This window comes from Protopterus annectens, chromosome 9.part0 (assembly GCF_019279795.1).
Source record: "Protopterus annectens isolate FY-2018-M chromosome 9.part0, PAN1.0, whole genome shotgun sequence".
Lineage (NCBI taxonomy): Eukaryota > Metazoa > Chordata > Ceratodontiformes > Protopteridae > Protopterus > Protopterus annectens.
This window is the reverse complement of record NC_056743.1, coordinates 65,524,636-65,547,182: the sequence shown is the minus strand read 5'-3', so window position 1 is coordinate 65,547,182 and position 22,547 is coordinate 65,524,636. Positions and strand designations below refer to the sequence as shown.

The 22,547-nt window shown below is 43.1% G+C and overlaps 1 protein-coding gene across 1 annotated transcript in view; it reads left to right on the top strand.

Moving 5' to 3' along the window:
- CD82 (CD82 molecule) overlaps positions 1–22,547 on the top strand; it is a 1,552,457-nt gene that overhangs the window by 1,255,004 nt on the left and 274,906 nt on the right. The window contains exon 6 of the mRNA XM_044082558.1: positions 11,213–11,320. Coding sequence (XP_043938493.1) covers positions 11,213–11,320 — 108 coding nt within the window. The remainder of the gene's footprint in view (positions 1–11,212; positions 11,321–22,547) is intronic.

The following is a 22,547-nucleotide window of genomic DNA, read 5'->3' as shown; positions in this document are numbered from 1 at the left end:
ATGTCCTGCACCCATTTGTTATGTTTTGCCAGGTTTCTTGGAGCGGGGATAATTGTCCCCCAACTGCCTCCAGAGGGGAGCAGTCAGGCATTCCTTCAGGAGTGCTGGAAAGGTCTCCCAAAGAAAGATTCCTGTTGCCTTGGTTTTGCACCCCTCCCCCCCCCGCCTTGAAAGCAACATCTCCCATAGTTTTCCCCTCTGGCCCTGGGGGAACTTTCAACTTGTGTGTCCTGAAAAGACCTCTGTAATTTTCTGAACCACATATTTCCACCATCTTTTTGGCCATTGGGAAAGGGTCTGGTAGGAGTGGAGAAACGTACTCCAATGGCAGACAAGGTCCTACCTTCTTCACACCTGGTGAGTGTTTTCTTCACTTTTGGCCCAAAGATGGATGAGCCATCAAAGGAGGGAGTTAATGAAGGAAGACTTGAAGGGCTCAGAGAAATTGCAAAGGTGTATCCAAACCGTTCTCTGGAGAGAGATATCTGAGCTTGCTGCCAAACTCATTCCATCTGCTGCATGAGAAATCAGCCTCGTGGAAGAGTTGAGTACTGAATTTAAGGTAGCGAGCTGAGCATTGACTTTCTCTGCCGCTGCATCAGCTACAGCTTCTTGAAGGGAGTCCGATGACTCTTTAATCAGGTCCCTCTGAAGTCTTGTAAAGTGCGTTAGGTAATTCAGGGACTGTAAGGCAAAGGTTGTTGATGCGAAGACGCACTTCCCATATCTATCCATAGTTCTGGAGTCTTTATTAGGAGGATGGATAGAGATACTCGTTTCAGAGAGTTCCTTTCTGGTGGCTGCTGCCACAGCCTTGGCATCAACTCCTACACCTTTTGTAAGGAAATTTTTGTCTTTGGGGAGAGTGATGTATTTGTGGCCGCCTAGGATAGAATCTATGGTATCTGGGGTCTCCCAAGCCTTTTGAGAGATAAGATCGATAAGCTCATCAAAAGGTGGAGTAACCCAAGAAGTTGAAGTGCGAGATGCAATGGCCTTCAGGAACACTGACTCCTCAACAGAAAGGGGGGGGACTGCCAGTCACCTCTCTGTTTGAATAGTTCTAGGATGTCTCCAAAGGAGACATCTTCAGGAGGTGATCGTGGGGACCCTTCTGCCTCATTGAGGTCAGTATCAGATGTGATGGACTCTTCTTGGGAGTCTAGATGTTTCCTCTTACATGTCCTCTTCTGAGGGACCTCTTCAGTTGGATACTGTGGATAGGTTTCAGAAGAGGGGGCAGTACCCTGAGGTATATCTAGAGTCCTAGCATCTCTACTAACCTGTAGAGAGGGTGCGTGAAAAGGCAAAGGCACCTGACGTAAAGAGGGAGGAAGAACTGACAAAGATTGAGTCTCAGACTTTGAAGAAGTGAAGGGCCCTCCTCATTACCTCAAAGGCAGACCTTTCCTACTCCAAAGAGGTCCTCGGATCCAACACACAAGTTGTCGGCACCGAAGGTGTCTCTAGGGCTGAATAGGGCAGCTCCAAAGCAGAGGTAGGAGCTGAGCTCACCCGTGCTGAGGCCCACGGGGGACAAAATCAGCCCCGAATAAACCTGAAAAGTCTCTCCAGACCAGACGGAGTGTCTGCTCCTAGAGGTCTCCTACTCTGAGGGCAGGGAAATGCTCGGAGCTGATGTCTGAACCAGAGATGGTAGGAGTCCCAGAGCCAACACAGACACAACCTGGATGTTAGAATCTTCCAGCTCTAAAACAGGAGGATGGATCGGAGGAGGAACTACAGCAGGAGAAAGGGTTTTTGTCTAAACTGGTTCCTTTGGGCTCAGATCCACAAGAATTCTGGCCAAGGCAGGTGTCTTTAAAAAATTCTCTACATGATGCTATCCACGTCTTCATCTGACATACTCTTGGTGGACCTAGTGGATAGGGAAGGTGATCTTGAAGGGGCCGAAATTGGAGAAGGGAGCCTAGAAGAAATCTTTTCCATGGAAAGAGAACGGCTCCTGTGTTTCTGCACTGAGGATGTTGTCAGAACCCATGGAGATCCCTGCTCCAAGGAAATACCAGAGCCAGGAGTGGATGTCGGATCTGATGTAGCTTTCAGATCCATCAATTTTGGAGCTTTCTGCTTCTGCTCCAATGAGGATCTCGGCTCTGATGAAGGTCTCTTTGGTGGTTTGTCTGATTTTTCTGCAGGTATAACCTGAGAGAAAGGCATTTTCAAAAGGCCTTTCAATATTAATTTGTTCTTGCGTTCCATCAAAGCCTGACTGTTAAAATTATGGCAAATGGAACAAGACTGTTGTAAATGTATAGCCCCTAAGCAATATAGGCACAACGTGTGCGAATCACTAAGGGGCATGTTTTTACTGCACTTCTCGTACTTATTAAAGCCCAAAGACTTGCTATCCTTTTGAGACATTATCAAAGAAATATAGGAAGACCGAAAGGTACACAATCACTCAAGACCAACTTAAAATGGACTTAAGGTACTCTGTCACACAGAAAAAGGTTTAAAGTTTTAGTAACAAGGAGAGGAACGGCTTCTAACTTAAATGGATGTTCCTAAAACGCCCTCTAACTTAAACGGACGTATGGCAACAAGAAAGCGCTAAAGGGAGATATAAGTATAAAGAGAAATGTATATGAAAATATAAGAAATATATAAGAAATGTATTACAAAATAGTTATCAAAAAATATGTACTTAGCCCAGAGCTATGACTGACTGAACTTCGCTGCGTGGCATACGAAATCTGAGGTAATCAAGGGGTGGGGGTTGTGGGTAAAAATGTAGCTCATGAGCTTTGCTGAAGGCCACGAGCTGGAATATTGACTGAGATGGATCCGATATGACTTTTCAGAGGGCATACCTCTGTCATTGTAGAGCACCCAGGTGATGCCACTGGAGTGGATAGAGGGACAGCTTTGGTCATATTGGTGTCTGGGGTCCACACAGATGGCTCATTCATGGGGTACCACTTTAGTATGAAGTGCTGCTGGTTGTGCTAGCCACTGCAAGTGCGATTCTTTACCAAGACGATACCATTAAATTGGAGGCCTTTCAGATGAAGGACCTCCATTTTTTTCCATTATTTGGATAGCTAGCATATGGTGGCCTCACAGAGAGATTCATCTATAAGGTTGTTGGCTTGAGTACATCTATGGGTTGCAGTCCCTGTCGGTTTCCATAACTGATAAGTCAGCTATGAACTAGACTCAGACATTTACTTTTATCATGGGCACTGAACTTTTGATTGGTTCTTTTTGCAGAGAAGAGAGAGCCCTAAGAAATCATGAACTCTACAGCCTGACTACAGATGCACAGGAGGGTGTTGGCCTAGACCCTCATGCATTTTAAGAGCTTTTTGGTGGCCTTGATTTTCAGGTACCTTTTTGTGCTCGAGGGTGTGGGTTTTGCAGTGGATTATGAAGTGTCTGAGTATTCAGAGTCACCACTTGCTCTTGAGTCCTCTGTTGATTTCAGTCCTTTCGTACCCAGTTGTGAAGTAACGAACCACCTGCACTGATTTCATTGCAGGTCTTCTGTTTTTGCAGCTGAATCTGTTACAAGTTGTAGTGATGAATGCATTACTGTTGGCCTGGGGAGCCCACTTCATGTCCTCAAGGCTCAAAGCACGAGTACATGAGAGAGGGCATCACTTTAACATTCTAGAAGCTGTGGGCAGTGTTTCTCAGCCTTGCAGTTACTGGAGGCAGTTGATACTAGATCTCTTCCTTTTGTTGTCTGACAATCGGTTCATTATGTGCGTAATGTCTGGATGTTTGTCAGAATGGTGCGTAAACAGTAGAGGCTGTTAAATATATTGATGGCCTCCATGAAGTATTGAATGTTCTAGAAAAAGCATACCACTTGGCATGCATCTTCATGTTGCCAAGTATTAGCATATTTAAAACTTCATACTCCATATAATGTATCCTTCTTGTTTTCTATTTATTTTAAACTTATTTCATAAATATTGTATGAGAGCATGCACAAATAAAACTGATTATTTTAAATGTTAACTTTATACTTTGAAATCTTTGCAACACTGATCTTCATGATGAATCTAATACACTTTTTTGAGGGTACTGAAGGTGGTAAATGTAACCATAGATGTTTGAGTAGAATGATCATTGCTACAGAAGGGATTCTAGACCTCCTTTTCCCCTCTGGACTGCCCGTATCGTAGGCATACTCTATTTGTACGTAGTCTTTAATTGGCCACTGTGCATCTGTGGGTTTCTTTTGTTGGTGGGGCAGTTTGTTTACAGTGCTGCCATGCAGAATTAATCTGTAAAGGACTAGACATGTACATAATGTTTGCCTTGGGGTATGTGGTGGGGGAGATACCCCTTAGATGTCCTTCTATTCCACTGTTGCAGTATTCATAACATGAGGGATTTCCTGCCAAGGTGACCTGACATCCAGCCAGTATACCAAAGCCTTTTACTACTTCCAGGTACGTGGGACATCGCACGTATGCTCCCTGCATATGTAGGGCATAAATGCAATATCCGCATGTACTATCCTCAGAACATCTGCGCCGCCAGTCCGGACACCATCTTCAGTAGTAGGTCTGCCCGTCTAAGTTGTTTGTTGCTGTATCAAGCCTTTTCAGATAAGTTCCCCGTTTGGATTTTTTCTCCTTTTTTGTTACTGTGTTTGAGGTATTTTCATGTCATCCAAGAAAGGCGTCACAGTGATGTAGTGGTCAACACTGTCGCCTCACAGCAAGAAGTTCCCTAGTTTGATTCTCGACTGAGATGCCTTCTGTGCGGAGTCTGCATGTCCTCCCTGCGTTCTCGTGGGTTTCCTCCGAAAATCCAAAGACATGCATCTGGAGTGTTTCTCCCCAGGCCTCCACTGAAAATAGATTGTATCCTACTCGGACTTTCCCGGTCAACAAATGTTAAGAAAAGAAAATGACAATAAATAAAAGGGAAATGCCAGTGTGGGAGACAGATTTCACATAAGGATAATCATGACTGGTGCTTATTCTGCTTAGGGCCTAATGCTATGGAGGGTACGTCTGGGTCTTCTGCTGAATTCATTGTGAAGAGAAAGGCCAAACACCCTAGTTCTGGCTCTTCAGCTGTGCCTTCTACATCTGACGTCTCTACGACTGAAGATCCGTCCGGTCCTTGGTTTGGATTCTTTGTTGAAACTGCTTCAGAGGGCACCATAGATCTGATGACAGGCATGTCCTCTGAGGCTTTGCAGACATCCACTTTGGATGTTCAGGAAGAACTGAGATGTGATTTCAGAAGGACCTAAAGGATTCCTCAAATACTTTTTAGGGAGGAAGTTCCGACTACAGTTGTGGAGTGTCGGCCTGAGTAGAGTCCTACTTTTCATAAGGCAGATGTGCACGTTAAATAGAAACAAAAAACAAGCATTCCACTCCCCGCAGAGAGCCACAAAGTGAATGGCAGAGTTTTACCCAAGGCCTATTTAATGCCCTTATGGAACTTAAGCCTCCTCTCCACCTTGAACATCTTCTCCACAAAAGAGAATTAGGGAACATGATTAGTCTGAGGAAGACATTTCTTCAGGTGATGAATCATTAACTTACTCTATTCCTTCTCCTCTGGAGTATGCTTTTGGTGAAACTATTTCCAAAATGAGGGAGTTTTTTTAAATGGGATAGTTCCCAGGTTAGTGATGTGCAGAAGAGGTACTGTGACCTATTGCAGATGGAGTTCCCTTCTCCTTCTGCTTTTCCTCCAATTTTGGCTGCCTTAATGGATGCTTTTATTTCAGCTTCCCAAACTCCAGATTCTTAGCTCCTGGGCCCTAAGAAGCCAAATTGCTTTTACAAAGTGGGAGAATAGCAAATTTCTTTTTAGGTGTCCATCTGCTGATCCTGCTGTGGTCTCTGTGGCTTTGGATAAACCTTCCAGATTACTGCCATCTACTTCACATGTCCCTTCTGATAAGGAAAGTAGTACTGTGGAAAGGCAGGGGAAGAAGGTCTAAACGTCTGCTACCCTAGCTTTCTGTGCTTTTAATTATCAGGCTCACATGACCAGGTATGCTTTGGCTCTTCTTTCACAGGCCACTCAAGTTATTTCTGATCTTCCTGATTCAGAAGGGAAGACTAATGCCTTGTCCTTATTAGGAGCTTCTTCTTGGGGAGCAAGACATTCAATTAAGTGTAGTTATGATGCAGCAGAAGCATCTTCTATGCAGCTGCATCATGCTTTGTTTTGAGAAGGTATTCCTGGTTAAAATTTCAGTCACTGCCAGATGACATTAAAGCTAAGTTACTGGATACTCCTTTGGATAATAAAGCTTTGTTGGTTCTGCTACTGCTGATTTGTTAGTCTTTGCAAGAGAAAGGTAAGGAACTACAGGATTTGAAGCATTTGTTTTGTCGCAGCTGTACCCAAGTTTCATAGAAATTATCCCTCCGAGACTGCTTTGTGTGAAAAAAGGTTTGCGCTGCTCCATCTAAGACTAAAGACTAAGGAGGCCTTCCTCCATCAAAGAGGTCTCATTCTGCTCCTGCCCAGAAGCAGCCTTTTCCTGACAAGCCATGTAGTCTGTGACTACCACTCTTGCCACAGCCTTATTCCTCTTTCCCTTCATCTTTCTCTGTCTCTTCCAGTTTGGGGAAACATTACTCAGGGCACATGGGTTCTTTCCGTTATTTTAAAACTGTTGCTTCATGGTCTGGAAATCTCTTCCTCCCTTTATGGGCATTCCTCAACCTCCTCAGGAACAGCTGCATTTATTTCCAGAGGTCCTTCCGGATGTGTTGAGTCAGGGAACAATTCAGGAGGTTCCACCCACCCACAGAGGAAGAGGGTTTTATTTCAGAACATTTCTAGTGCCCAGAAAGGATGGTCCCTGGAGACCAATTCTAGACCTCTTACATCTCAACACCTTCTTGAAGGTTTCTTCTTTCTGCATTCTGTCCTCTCATTATTCCTAAGACTTGTATGGCATCACTGGATATCAAGGATGCCTACCTTCACATTCCAAGGGAAGAATTGGACTGCTGGGATCTGACATCCACTGATGACACCATGCTATGCTTCAACCAGTGTGACAGCTTAGTTGAAGACATTCTTTGTAGAATGAAAAGAGTATTTCACATGGGAGACAAAAGTAGCATGGAATGACCAGAAAAGGTATTTTGTTTTACTGGATCTAAATGTCTCTAAACCTGTGGCAGCCTCTCCAAGCTTGGGAAGTCTAGGGAATGCATTTTTAGTAGCCTGTAAGAAATGGGGCACCAGTTCTCCTGCTTGTACAGAACATTTTGTATGGTCCAAACGTTCGCTTCTGATATCCCTGTAGTGGATCTAGCAGTGGTTTATGTGGATCAGATCTGTTGCCTGTTCCCAGTACTATTCTCAGTGGTAAAGTAGAGTGCTAGACCAATTTGGGAAGAAAGTGTACAGAGCTGCCACTCTGGACTTCAGAGCCATTAATTGTTGGAAACTTATGCCCAGGTTTCAAATTGCTGTCATTGACCAGATGAGTGAGAACATTGAGGAAGTGCCTAATGTGATTCGCAGAGTTAAATAGTTGGATCTCACCCTGTCAGCTTGCTAAGCACTCCAGTCATGTGTCTTTATGATAATGTGGATGCAGCATATAGGGCAGCAGCAGCTGCATCATCAGTTATTATAAAACATGCCTGGCTGAGGCTACATCTCCTACCAGAGCATATAACCTAGATAAGAATGTGCTGTTTGATAACTGTGCTGGGATAGCATCAAAAATGGAGGAAAGAAGGTGGTTTGTGCGGTTAGTAATGCACTGTTTCACTCCCTCATGCTTTGGTGCGACAGGAAATTCTCACCCAAGTCTAACCTTATTGTTGGAAGCAAGAAGAAGGTAACCATGCCAACGGTAAGAATGAACAGGGAAAAGGAAAATGGCAAGGAGTCCAGAAGGTGAAGCCTTGGGAGCCCATGACTGTGTACACCCTGCAGAGCAGCCGTGACTACACGATGCCTCTCCCCCTCCCACACTTCTACCCTAGCTACCCACCCACCCCAAAAATATCAGGAAGGGTAACCCACTGCCTATGAAAATGAGAAAACACTACAAAAGGCAGTGGGATGCTGCAGGTAATATCTCAATTTTGCATACTGCAGTTCTAAGAAAGTCAAAAATGTCAGACATCCTACCTGAATCAAGGCACACTTGGTACCTCCCAACCTACAAGAGCTTTGACAACTAGGTGCCATTGAACCATTGCCGTTATATGACCAGAACAGCATATTCTACGCAAGGCTTTTCTTAGTGCTGAGAAAAGAGGTAATATAGCTACCAATCCTGGACCTACTGAAGTTAAACACTTTTCACAAAGTTCAAGATGCTGACATTGCAAACCCTCTTAACACTCAAATTCCCTGAATTTGTAGTAGTTATTCTGGAGCTCAAGGATGCCTGTCTTCATATCCCAATTCATAGGAACCACAGGTCCCTTCTTAGATTTGAGGCCTGGGGGAGATGTTCTCCACCATCAGTTTATCTCCTTGTCTTTGGATTAGAATCTGCATCTAAGGTATTTACAAAGTGACTAGCTCTAGTAATTTCATTTTTCAGAATCAAGGGCATTTACCTCATTCTGGCACTGTCTCTGTAAGAGTTGAAAATGGCTTAGCAATTCACCATGGATTATTTTCAGTCCCTGTGCTTTTCCTTCAACATCCCCAAGTCAGATGTCACCCCTTACAAGAAAGGATTTTTCTTGAGTCCTTACTGGATTCCAGCATTCAGAGGGCCGTATTTCCTTTCAGAGAAGGAGGAATCTTTCACTCAGTCCATCCATTTAGTAACTAAAGAAACAATGGTTACACTAAGGGACTTCTTGAGCATACTGGGATTTATATCCTCAACAATTTTGATGGCTTCCCTTACCAGATTGCAGATATGAAAGAAAACTGCAGTGGTACATGAGAAGGACCTGAGTTATCATTCCCCGTCCCTGGAAGAGATTAATCCTGTGCTGTCCTGCATCTCCAAATAGCTAAAATGGTGGTTCAGTCAGGTCAAAACTGAACAAAGTTATGCCTTTCAAACAGAAACTTCACAATCAAACAATAATCACAGATGCATCAGACAAAGATTGGGAGTACACTCATGAGGCTTCAAAGTACAAGAGATTTGGGATGCAAATCAGAGGAAGCAAATAAATGTGAAGCAGATGTTGGCCTTGAATATAGGCACTCAGAGCTGTTAAATGCTTCTGGAAAACAAGGGTTTTGCCAGTGACCACAGACAAACAGTACTGCAGTCTTCCACATAATCAAATAAGGGAATATGCTTATACCTGTTGTGCAGTCCGGCCATGACTGCCTGGGAAGTAGCTATTCAATCTCAAAAGACCATAAAGGCAGTCTACATCCCATCCCAGTTGAACTTGTGGGCAGACTAGCTAAGCAGATCGACTGAATATCATCATGAATGGATGATGCAGAGAGTTGTCCATCTTCAGCTTGTTCGTAGGGGGAGTGTACAACAAATGGACCGGTTTTCCTCTCTGAGCAACTGACAACTCAGGAAACTCTACTCCAGAGCACTAGGCAGTAAATGGCTTCTCCTGGATATGGGTAGGTCTCCTTTTGTATGCATTTCCTCCTATCCCGTTCTCACCAGCATTAACCATGAACAAGAAAGGAAGGGCAGTGATATTAAAGGCACCCATTTGGTCCAGGCAGCGTTTGGTTTTCCCCTCCTTGTCCAAGGAGAAACCTTATGTGCTCTGTAAGTGATCCTCATTACTTAGAACAAAGGAGCCCTGATACAGTCCAGCCTAGAGACACTGAAAGTCACTGCTCAGATGATCAAATTCTCCTGATCTTTAGGCACCAGTTCACTTTAAGATGTGCTGTTCACCCCTAAGGAGGCACGAATGCCTGCCACAATGAAATGTTTAGTCAGTGGAAGAGGTTTTCTCTCTGGTGCCTTAGGAGGGATCAAGACCCTAGCATAGCATCAGTGTCGATGATCCTAAAATATTTAACTGAGCTTGATTATTTCAGGCCTGGAATATACTTTTATAAAAGTACATCTGTCTGTCATTTCAGCTTGCATGTCTGTACAACCTTTCCTAGCATCACTACAGACTGTTAAGATACATTCTCTAGGAGGTTCATCTACAACTACTCCGAAACACTGTTTCTCCTCTGTGGGACTTTAGCTGTGTTCTGAAAACACTGACAAATGCCCCTGTTGAACCTACTGCCTCATACCATTTAAGTACCTAACATTGAAAACTGCTCTTAACTGGTCATAATCTCATCTAGGATTTCAAAACTACTTGTGCAGGAACCCTTTTAGTTTTCCATGAGGATAGTCCGTTTTAGAACCAGTCCTACTTGTATGCAAAAAGATTTGGTGTGGTGTTCTACCAAAATCTCAGACTCACTGATTTTTTACTGTTTTCTTGGGATTAGATAAGAAGTGGAAGAGGTAGAAGAAGAATTAATTCCTTATCAGTACACCTAGTATAATGTATAGGTGGAGCCAAGAACACCAGAACCTCACATCAGTTGTGTTCTTTGCATCTAAGAAAAGGAAAATTATTTCAGTTTGTGTTGGCACATTGCAGCTTCTGTTTTACTGTCATCAAGGAAAAAATATTGGGAGAGACCACGAGTACCCACAGCGCAAAGAATGCAATAACCACTCTGGCCTTTCAGAGAAGGTGACTGCATAGGCTTGGTGAAGCTTCCATGTTGTTATTCCGTACCATTACCAAAGAGTATACTGCTTGCAGGTTAGTTTTGAGTTTGCAACTGCGACTCTGAAGGACTTGCTATAGAACAACCCAGATATGGATTACTGAAACACACTGTACAAAGTTCAGAGTGCAATTTTGTAAGAACTTACCATAGTAGTAAGTGTTCAAGTAAATCATTGTTGGATAATGTAAGCATTAGCTTCAAGGCGAGGCAGGACTGTGCTTGAGGGGTTATGTCTCTCATGGAAGTGAGCGACTTGCCCTCACTGGTACGCATTGCATGCTAAGTCCTAGGTGAGTGGGACAGTGCCGCACAAGTGAAAAAAATAAAAATGTACCGATTTGTGATGGCTGACAAAATGATGGCCCCTCTTGGTTGGCTTTCACGCTGGTGTGTGGAGAATGTATGGGCCAGTAGACCAAAAGTGTCTTGGCAGACAGCGGGAAGAGAAAGTTAAAGAAAAGTAAATTAATAAAATAATCTGTAGAGTTCTTGTTTGGATACTCACTCTCTCTTTTTTTTTGTCTCTGTCCACAAATTTTAGCTGAAAGATGAGCTGAATAGCACAATCCACAAGATCATTGTCAGTTACAACCCATATGATGAGGAGGATAAGAGCACTGAGGATACATGGGACTACATCCAGATATCAGTAAGTCAGAGTTATTGCTGTTTGGTATGTAACAGAGATCTGATGGATTCTTGAAGCTTTTCTTTTTTACTATTTAAAATGTTTACGTACTCATTTGCTTTAACGTGTTTACTTACTCATTTACAGTTAGTGTACAAACAATGAGGTAGCAAACAGGTCCAAGCTCAGTCGGTTAGAGCTTAAGGCCACAGAACAGCTGTTGTCCTCTGCCATACAAGAGAGAGGAATTTTCTGGAACTGTTAGGTGCTCTTACCACTGCATGCCATCCAAGTCCCTATCAGTTAAGTGAAAAATCAGTTCATCAAATGGCATTTTTCAGTGCAATTGCATCGAGCATGCTATTAGTCTGTTTGAGACTGCGGTATAGTGAGGATCGGGAAATCTGCCCTTTCCCCACTGTAGTGTGATCTCTGAGTTGATATGTATAATTGGCAGGGGATGTGGGGAATTCAGTGAATGGCATTTCCAATGAAATACTGTTTGTTGAATTGATGGTTTGATGAAGTGATGTAGACCCCATACCATCCACCTTTGAGAGATGCTGCATTAAAAGAACTTTTTTTCTGAAAAAATTGTACTAATAAAGTTGTTGTATCTTTTGGCTTTTCCCGGTTAGGTGTCGCCACAGCGGAACTCCGGTCCGCTAATGATTGGCAGTAGATTTTTACGTACCGAGTTGCCAGCCCTGACGTACAACCTTCAATGAAGGTATGCCCACTCACGCATGTCTCCACACACAAGACGCTTTAGCTGAGAATCGAACAGGACAACATCTTACTGTGAGATGACAACGCTACCGCAGCACTACCACCGTAAGAACAGCAAATGAGTCATCTGATCTTGGTGGTGCTTAGATGCGAAGAGACAAGATTGATTGTTTATTGCATGAATGTCTGTATGATTACTGTGCTAGTCTTTATTCCATTTTTCACAGGAGTGCAGACTGTTCTTATATTTGTACTTCTCATGGTGTCATTGGCATTTGAGGGTCATCAGTTTTCCTTTTCAAGAGATATTAGAATTTCAGATATGTCCCAGTCTTCTGGATTATTCCATTGCACTACTGGTTCTTTATATTAAATACTTAGACGTATTTCGCTTGTAGAAGAAGTGTAGTTTCTGTTTTTTAATAGCATTGCATGAATGTGCGCACATGCAAGCACATGTGTACAAACAAATCTGAGAGGACATGGTAAGTCATAGATGGAATACATGGAATGCTAGAAACACAAACTCTGTTGCTGATGCTGAAGAGGATCTGTTACAGAATTTGGAAAGTACCAGAAAGGCTCATCCAGACTCTGCTACACTTTGCTGTGAAGGAAAGGTTAGTTTGCTTTTATGTTTTGTATTTTTGTATTACTTTATTGCCTCTCTATATTTTGAATACTGTGGTTTGTTTTCTTTACCTTGTGTTTTACTTGCATTCTGCTTTAACAGCATATTAAAACTTCGAAAGAGACCACAGCTCTTTCTCTTCTGAGTCGGGCAGAAATTTTTTTCCCGCCCTCCCACCGAGTTACAGTTGTCTTGTTAAATACCACTGTCTTTCTAGTTGCCTGCCTCTTATGTTAATCTGACCATATATCTCATTTCCTCTCTACTTTCGCTGGCTTGTGTGAGTAATCACAAAATCATCATTTTTGATATCCGTCCCCTTCAACTATTTAAATTTATTGGCCATCCTACTGTATTCCATAGTACCAGAATACAAAAGTGACCACCCCTTTCAATCCATCTTGCTGTTTTAAAAATAGTAACTCTCCACTAAACCTTAACTTTTAAACAGGTAAAACTTAAGTTACCTACTTTCACATCTAACTTTTCTAGTGCAAACTGCAGTGTGCATTTTTTTTCATCTTACCTTTAAGCATCCCTGTGACTAGCACTTTCTCTAATACCTGCTGGAAAGCACTAGGAAGCCTTAAACTGATACAAGCACTCAACTCTCCTTGTTAATAAGGAGAAATTAATAGTAGGCACTAAACAGCCTATAATTGCAAAGTACCTTGCTGAGGTAAGAGAAAACCGCTCCTGTACTTTACAAAAAAAAAAGCACCAAACCAGGCATGTCCAAGGGTCAGCTTCCAGTGATTTCTCCTGTCCACCTGGTGAATCTGGGCATACTGGGGCAATGCAGCAATTGCCTCGTACACAAACAACCCTCTCCTCCTACCCCCCAACACTACAACCTGTGAGAGATGCACTTACATAGCCAAAATGGAAGCAAAGCTCTCTCCACCCAAGATTGTGCTAGACAGTCAAGAGGAGAAGGTCAACACCCACACTACACCTCAAGCAACACATAGCCCTTCTAAACCCACACCACCAATACCCACATATTGCAACACTAAATCCACATATGCAGAGGCCCTTAACTGTAACCTGCCCAAGCAACAAGGACCTTTGAAGCTGAAACGCAAACAAACACCTATCACAACCAAAGTGTCACATAGTTCACAACACCAGTGTGCCACCCAGCAACAGCCCCTAAGGCAAGACAATGTACCTAACACTTGAGTCATAGGTGACTCTATAGTCCGGCACACTGATGTCCCTCTCACCAGGTTGAACAAGGAGAAAATTGCAGTCAGCTGCCTGTCTGGTGCCAGGATCCACCACATAATGCATGCACTCAAGTCACTCCACAGCAAGTACAAATATGACTCTGTCATTGTCCATGTTGGATTGAATGACTTGAGACATACCTCCCTGGACTACATGAAGAGACATGGAAGAGCTCTCTGATCATGTGGCCCAGGCAGGTATGACCTAGCCCTGAGTAGCATCCTGCCTTCGCCTAGAATGATACCACAATACAAGGACAAAATTATTGACTTCAATTGGCTAAGCTTCTGGTGTCATTCAAAGGGGATCCAGTATCTGTCTGCCTGGCATGACATGATTGACAGACCACGATGCTTTGCCAGAGATGGTCTGCACCTGTCGCCCCTGGGATTCAGGTTACTGGCTAAGGCTCTTGCCACCCCTATAGTGCCTTTTTAGGCAAAGTTCAAAGGACAAAAACCACCACCGTAACAGGTACAAGCATGCAAAATCTGAAAGTAATGCTACTCAATGCTAGAAGTCTAAACCTCAAAATGCACTCTATGGAGGCACACCTCAAAATGCACTCTCTGGAGGCACTCCTAAAAATGGAGAACATCGATATCTGTGCAGTAACTGAGACCTGGTTCAAGGCTCCAGAGAGCACTCCTGCAGTACCAGGCTACAACTCTTACCACACTTTTTGGCCACCAAACCAGGACCGAAACACTAAAGGTGGAGGAGTGTCAATATTCACACCACCAGGCTAGTTGCCCAACACAATGCATCTGAAATTCTCCAGGTGCAACTAACACTAGATAAGACTGCAGTCCAAATTGCAGCTTGCTACAGATCCCCCACCATACCCCAATATTCTCACTACACCTTTCTAAACATACTGGAAAATATTAAGCTAGAACCAAACACCCTAATACTGGGTGATTTTACCTACCCTGCCGTTAACTGGGAAAACTACTCATGTACCAACACCTTTGCCCAACGGTTCTTGGAATTCATAAATTCCAACGCCCTGGATCAACTAATCCATAGTCCCACCAGGGGCTCCAATATCCTACACCTGGTCATTACCAACATGGGAAATCGATGCTCCACACCTGTGGTCACCCCCTCATTAGTCAGGTCTGACCATAAGCTAATCACCCTTAACATCCACATCCCACCCCCACGCCCAGTAAGGAAACCTCCATAAAAAACTTCTCCAAAGCCAACTTCATGCTACTTAAGTCAGAAGTGACAAACTTCATGACAGCCATGCAGACGGGAACTGAAAGTTCAACTGCTGAATCCTACACTAAGGCACTGTACAAGCACATCCACTCATGCATGAATCGTGCCATCCCAAATAGAACCAAGATGCTCTCATCCAAAAAAAGGAAGCCAATCTGGTGGTCCCCTGCCATAAACAAACTTTACAACAAAGGAAGAAACTGTTGCAGAAAAGAGGAAAATCCCAGGATGCAAAAAACTCCCTTACCAGCCTCAGTAAGAAACTGAGATCCCTCATAAAATCCTCCAAAGCTAGTTACGAAAATAAAATTGCCAAAGATTCCAAAGACAACCACAAGGCATTCTGTAACTGTCAAGAATCTAAATGGCAATGCTCAGATCTGCTCTGAGCTAAAACAGAATGGCATTAAATATACTGATCCCAAGGATATTGCCAATATCCTGGCAGATCGATTCAGTGCCAACTTCACCCCCTAAATGGCCCATCTCAATACCGAAAGATTGCCCAATTCCGGTAATAACGGCCACACAGGTAAAAAACGCACTTTCCAAAGCTAAGAATACAGCATCCATGGGACCAGATGACATCCCGGGCTGTGTACTACATGAACTACAATATGAACTGGCTCCTCACCTAAGTGTCATGTTTAATCATAGCCTCACCTCAGGTTTCATGCCCACTGAGTGGCATAGAGCTACAGTTATCCCACTCCACAAGGGGTGATCCACCTTGGATCCCGGAAACTACCGTCCCATCAGTCTGACAAGCCTTATCTGCAAAGCCATGTAGTGTATTATCATGGAAATTATAAACAGACATTGGCAACCTTCAAACACTGGACCCCACCCAGTTTGGGTTCGTGAAGGGCTGATCTTGTCTCCTGAACCTGATTGACTTCTTCAAATAAGTCTCCAGAGCCATGGACAAGGGTAAGGTGGTCCATACAGCCTATCTAGACCTTGCCAAGGCCTTTGACACCATCCCCCACACTCTGGAATCCTAGATAAACTTACCAAGCTAGACATTAATCCCTACGTCACCCAGTGGGTTTCTAACTGGCTTACTGATAGAACCCACACTGTAAAAGTAGCAGACTCCAAATCCAGCTCCAGAAAAGTGATAAGTGGAGTACCGCAGGGTTCAGTTCTGGGACCTCTCTTGTTTGGCATCTACTTCTCTGAAGTACAGGCCAACACTAAGGGACTCTGGCTAACAAAGTTTGCAGATGACTGCAAACTGGGAGCCATTATTGAATCCCCAAATGGTGTGGATACTGTATAAAAGGGCCTTACAGAAACAGATGCTTGGTGCCAGAGCCATGGGCTCAAGCTCAATGCCAAGAAATGTATAGTTATCCCCTTTGGGAAAAAACATATGTCTGTGAATTACCATATAGGTGACAGTACACTAAACACCGAAAGTGTGATAAGAGACTTAGGGACACAGGTGGACAGTGGTCTCACCTTCGATGACCACATAGCCACAACAGTCAGGAAATCCTGTGTGGGGCATCTCATCACTAAGGGCTTTTCATCCAGAAAAAAGGAGGTCATTGTCCCACTGTACTCATTCCTCATTAGACCCATTATAGAATACAATGCCCCATTTGGTATGTACCTCTCAAGACATCTGCAACAACTGGAAAGGCTGCAGAAATACCTCACTAAAAGAATCACAGGCCTAAAGCAGATGCCCTACGCTGACCGCCCTAAAAAACTCCAGCTGTACTCTGTCGCATATCGTCTACTCAGAGGCGATCTCTGCTTAACATACAAGGCCATGTCAAACCCAGAGCTGTTGGACATGCTACACTTAAAGAAATCCCAATCCCTTAGAGCCACGCGCTCCAGGGATCTAAACCTTGTCATCACAATAAACAAAACATGCTGGAGGGATAGGTTCCTGACCCAGAGACTCCCCATACTCAGGAATAGATTGCCCATACATGTCAAGCAGAGTGCCTCTTTGGCCCTCTTCAAAAGGAACCTTGATGATTGGATGGGAGAAAGGAAATTCATCCCAGGGATCACGTCTGTCACCCTGCTAGACAGGGGTCCAGGGAAGTAAATAGTGTGGGAAGAAATAGCCAGGGAATTGTTATGGCTAGGCTTGTACAGGCTGTAGGGCTGATAGCCTAGTACCAACCTATGAACCTATGGAAGACATGATAACCAAGCAGTTAGGGTCACAGAAAATATATCTGCAGAGTCCTGCCTTACCAAGTAAGATTATTTTACTATTAAGTAAAGCGATCCTTAATTATTAGTGAAGATTAAATCTGGTTCATTTAAAAAAAAATCTGAGAACATGATGTGGAGCACAGGTTCTGGGACCCACCCTTTGTATCCAGGCTAATGGTTGGCATGTGCCAGTGAATGCCTGATGGCTGGGTGACTGACATTACCATGATAGGCCCAGCCTGAAACACCCCTGTGGAGTCGTATGATGTCCCTATGTGCAGGATGAAATAATGTATTGCTCAGGTACAGTGCAAGTCAAGGTAGTGCAATGGAGTAAGACAGACTAGACAACAGAAGTGGAAACTGGCTTTTGGGACATGGACTGTCACACATGTCTCTGTTAGACAGAGGCAATCTGTAAATGCTTGACCACCCATGCCTTAGCCTACATATACCCCTTAAAGGAACCCTAGAGTATCAAAACTTGTCAGATGTATTTGGGAGACAGGGCAAGGTTTAAATAGCCCCCCCCCCCCCGAGGTTGTTAGCCTTTTAATCACCTGTGAACCTTGTATACCTCACCACTGTGGAAAGAACCAAAGCTTCCATGAGAGGTTGAAAAATACTAGCTTCACTTTATTGACCGTATCTGTTCAAAGAACATTGGTTCTCGGTACCAGATTTCTTAAGTATGGTAGTTTCTTTTTCTTTTCCTCTGGACTTAAGCCTCAGTTGAGGCCCTGCATGGGTGCAGAGATATCCACAGGGCCCCCAGGTAGTTGCGTTTCAGTTTGAATTTGTAACAGTGAATGAAGGGGATGCTTCAATACATCTGCAAGTCCCAGGAAATAAAACTATTTTTCTGGTGTTTGTGCTTGTCCATCTAACAGCTATCTGGAGTTATACGACATTCTTAGAGACCATGGGTGTGGTACTCAGTAGGGCACTGCCAGTGTATTCTTTAGTTTTACTATGAGACTTCAGCACTCATGTGGGAGTGGGAGGAATGGCTTGCCTAATATGAACCTGAGTTGAACTGTTTTTGGACTTCTGTGGTAGTTATGGATGGTTTATAATGAGCATTATGTCTGAACACAAGGATGTTAAGTGTGTATGGCGCCAGAGTTCCTTGGACCAGAGGCACGTGACTGACATTATGATCACTGTTGTCTGACTTGTATTTCTGTTCATGCAGGTAAGGAGACGTGCTTCCAATGGTTTTGCTCCCTCCATTAACATCTCTTGCCAATGTCCGCAGTATGTCCTTTTATGAAATCAAACTAGTCGGGTACTACTGTATTGGAGAGGGTTTTGTTTAAATCAAATGACCAGAGTGTTCCACCAGTCCACAAAGTTCTTCAGATACTCAAATGCCTGAAGACCAAAATAGTAGTAGTATTTAAACTGGTCAGTGATGAGTTTTTACCGTGGAGATCCGCCTTTGTGACCCGATAGTGGACAAACACCATTGAAAAGGAAACAGGATAAAGAATAAGCCTTCTTTGCAGTGCCAGCAGAGAGACCTTTTGATCTGAGTGCTGGCTACTGACAAGTCAGGAAGGCAACAGCTGTGGGAGGAGCTTGGCAAAGCCAGAGGGGTTGACCTTTGAACCTCAGGTTCTGGTAAATTATCCAGCAGCTTAGAAAGAGAAGATGGAATGTTGCTCAGGCTTTCTTTGGGAAAATTAAGGAAACTTCTAAATTTGACTAGAGGCATGGTTGAGAAGTGAAAAGAACATGAGCACTTTCAGGAAGTCATGAACCTTGTGAATATGCCCTTCTCTGAGGAGGTATTGCTTGAAGCTACTTGAAGCATATGGTAGAAACTATTCCATTTCAAAAGAGAATGTTACTGATTTGACTATACAGTTGTACTTGGTAGACTGGTACAGTACCTCTATACACTGAAATAGCGGTTATCCTCAAAATGGGAGGCAGGAAAGGGGTGTTGCAGTTATAGAATGTTGAGAGATCACATTCCTCAACCTCTCTGGAAAAGTATATACCAGGACTTTAAGGACGTTACTGCCATGTCTGTGTGCCCAGTACTTTTAAATATTTTAACAAACAACCTGAACAGAGTTAGGAAACCCGCCACTTTAGTACAATATGCCAGTGATGACAGCATCATCTGCTCAGCCTCAACCCTTCCACTACAGCAAATGACTCAAGACTCCTTCCGTTCATAGAATCATGGATAAAGGCTCATTAGGTAATCCTAAATGCCACCCCCACCCCAGAATTAATGCTTTACACACCCAAATCTTTTTCAACAAGCTGTACACCCTTTAATATTACTTTAGCAAACAACACTGCCACAGAAACTGTAACAAATACCAAACTGCTAGGAGATGTAATTGACAATAACCTATACTTTGACCTACGTATCACCCAGGCCATCAAGAAAAGAACTGGCTTTCCTAAACTGTACCTCACAGATGCATCAAGAAAATCCTTAGCATTACCCTACCTTCACCTCTCCATTCCCTTTGTATCATCCATATTAAGCGATATTCAAGCCCCTCTACTAAATTAATTAGAGGCAAGGTTTAACAAAATAGCCACATTTGGAGTTCATGCATCCTACCATGTGCACCACTGGCTAACACTAAAGAATTGGCTATAACTTACCCAATCACCTTACATTCACTCATCTTCAAATTCCCCACAAAGTAATACACAAACCACTCTCATGCCCTTCTTTACAAAGCATTCTCAAGCACTACTCCCCGCCATGTTGTCTTTTCTTAGGTAATCAGAGCCTACTAATGACCTCCAAATCCCGTAATACAGCTGGAGACTCGCTGTACTCATCCTAGACACCAGACAGTAGAGCTCCCTGTCTGTCCCACTAAAGCAGGACAGCTGTGCATCTAGTTTTAAGCACAACCTAAAACAGCACCTAAACTCCTCCTGGTTCTGTTCTTGTACACACCCTAACTCTGTCTCTCTGTTTCTCTCACTCTCAGATCTCTAGGCTGTTACCAACCCCTAACTCGTTAGCTATCCTACCATATCCTATAAATATAAATAAATCCTGTCATATTTATAACTGTGTACTACTTTTCTTCACTCCTATGTAAGTGAAATTTGTATATTGCTGTATATGTAAATGCAACCTGTTTATTGTTGTATAACACTCCTACAGAAATTAAACTGTATTAACCTCTGCCTTGATTGTGTCACCCACTGGATGATTATAAAATCCTATTTCTGCTGTTAAGAAACTGATTATTTTTTCTCTGTAAATTCTTTGTAATTTTTGTATCTCTAATGGAGCTTTTCTCCCCAGGCCATCACTGAAAATGGGCCTGAGTGCCCAGTTGGACCATCTTAGTAAATAAAAGGCAGTAAAATAATACTAATATTGTTGCCTCACAGCAAGAGGTTCGCCCGTTCGATTCTCGGCTGGATTGTGGGGAGTGCCTTCTGTGTGGAGTCTGCATGTCCTCCCCGTGGTTGGATGGGCATTCGAAAGACATGCGTAAATGGGCATGCCTTCAATGAAGGTTGAACGTCGAGCTGGCACCTCGGCGTTCGTGAAAATCTACTGCCAATCATTAGCGGACCGGAGTTCCACTGTGGCGACCCCTAACCGGGAAAAGCCAAAAGACGACAACAACATATTGCTACTGCCTGAAAGTGTCCTCTAATACCCCCACTTCCTCAAAACCATCCCATTGTAGCACTATGAGCTCCACAAGTGCTGCTTTTGAGAAATGTTTACATTTGCTGCCTTCTAACCAAAAAGTTGCACCTCATAGATCACTAGACTCGCAGTGCTGCTGTTGCAGTGAGCACCCCTATGATGGGAGAGCTGATATCAGCAGATCATTTCTATCCTGCCTTGCATGATCTCTCCAGTGCCATGAGGCCCAATACTGTAGTCCACATTTTCTTTTTTCTGATGGGAATATGTGACATTTATTCTATTCCATGCACAATATTTATCTGCCATTCTCCAGTGGGTCCTGCCTGTGTTTCCAAAGGGTACACAAATGATGCGATTGTATGAGTTAGATGCCTGCTGGTATTGTCAGTGTTGGAGTCTCCACAGGAGACCACTTAATTTCAGCCTGGGTGGACACTACTTTCATTACAAACTGCTGCAGTTTCATCGCTTTCCTGAACCCATAGTGTTTGACATGGTACTAGTTGTTGTGGTGCTGGCATTCCCGGAGAAGAACCATTTCTATACCTGGATGACTCTGACCCTTTTGAGATGCTCCTTGGTAAAATCCCAGGTAGGATGCTCTTGTAGTGATTGATGTCCATTGGGCATTTGTCAGTTAGAAGCTATTTGTGCCTTTACTGGAACAGTGCTAGAACTACCTGCCGACAGAGAGGGTCCAGAGGGTCATGACCTTGGAAGATCAGGTGAGTATGCAATCCATGGTCCAAGATTGGATTCTCCTGTGCATTTGATTACAGCCTAGTTGAGAGCATGAATAGGCTACCAACAAACTAGATCCATCTTGATTTTCTGTTCTTTCATTTTCAAAGTCATTAGTCTAGTACTTTGACCATGACTTAAATTCTAAATTAATATTTAAAGAACAAAATGACTCCCTCATGGTCAACCAAGATGGCTCCGCTATACCTAGATAGACCATAATTCAAAAGAACATTGTCCAAAAGAGCTTAAGCTCAGCCCTTCTGTTTGGAACCATATCCCACCAGAAATTAGGCAGCTAGATATGTTACAGTATTTTAAGAAGTTACTTCAGGACCATTTACAAAATCAAGCTATATGTAATTGTTTTCATGACACTGGCTAAAACAGATGCCATCTGTGTCCTTTTCTGTTATTTGTAGCTACTCCCTGCTCATTCATTACACTTGACTTTATAGTACACTACTATTTGACCAAGTATTTGTTGATATATTCAATTTCATTAAATGTTTATAATGTGAATATCTTAATAAATGACTATGACACCACTTAAATATTTAGCTAGTAGGATTTAATGTGCACATTTTATTTCTATGTATTTTGCATTGTTAATATCTATGTTTTCTACATTTCTGCTCTGCTTGACTTAATGGCTATGGATTCTACATTTTATCTTACCCCCATCTCCAAAATACTTGAAAAATGTATTCTGAAATAATCGCTAGACTATCTTCTAAAGGAGAATAACTCCACACAATATGGCTTTAGTAGTACTAACACTGCACTTCTAACCTTTATCGATAATGACCGTAAAGCTAGAGATAATAGCAAACTAGTCTCCTACTTATTTCTAGACT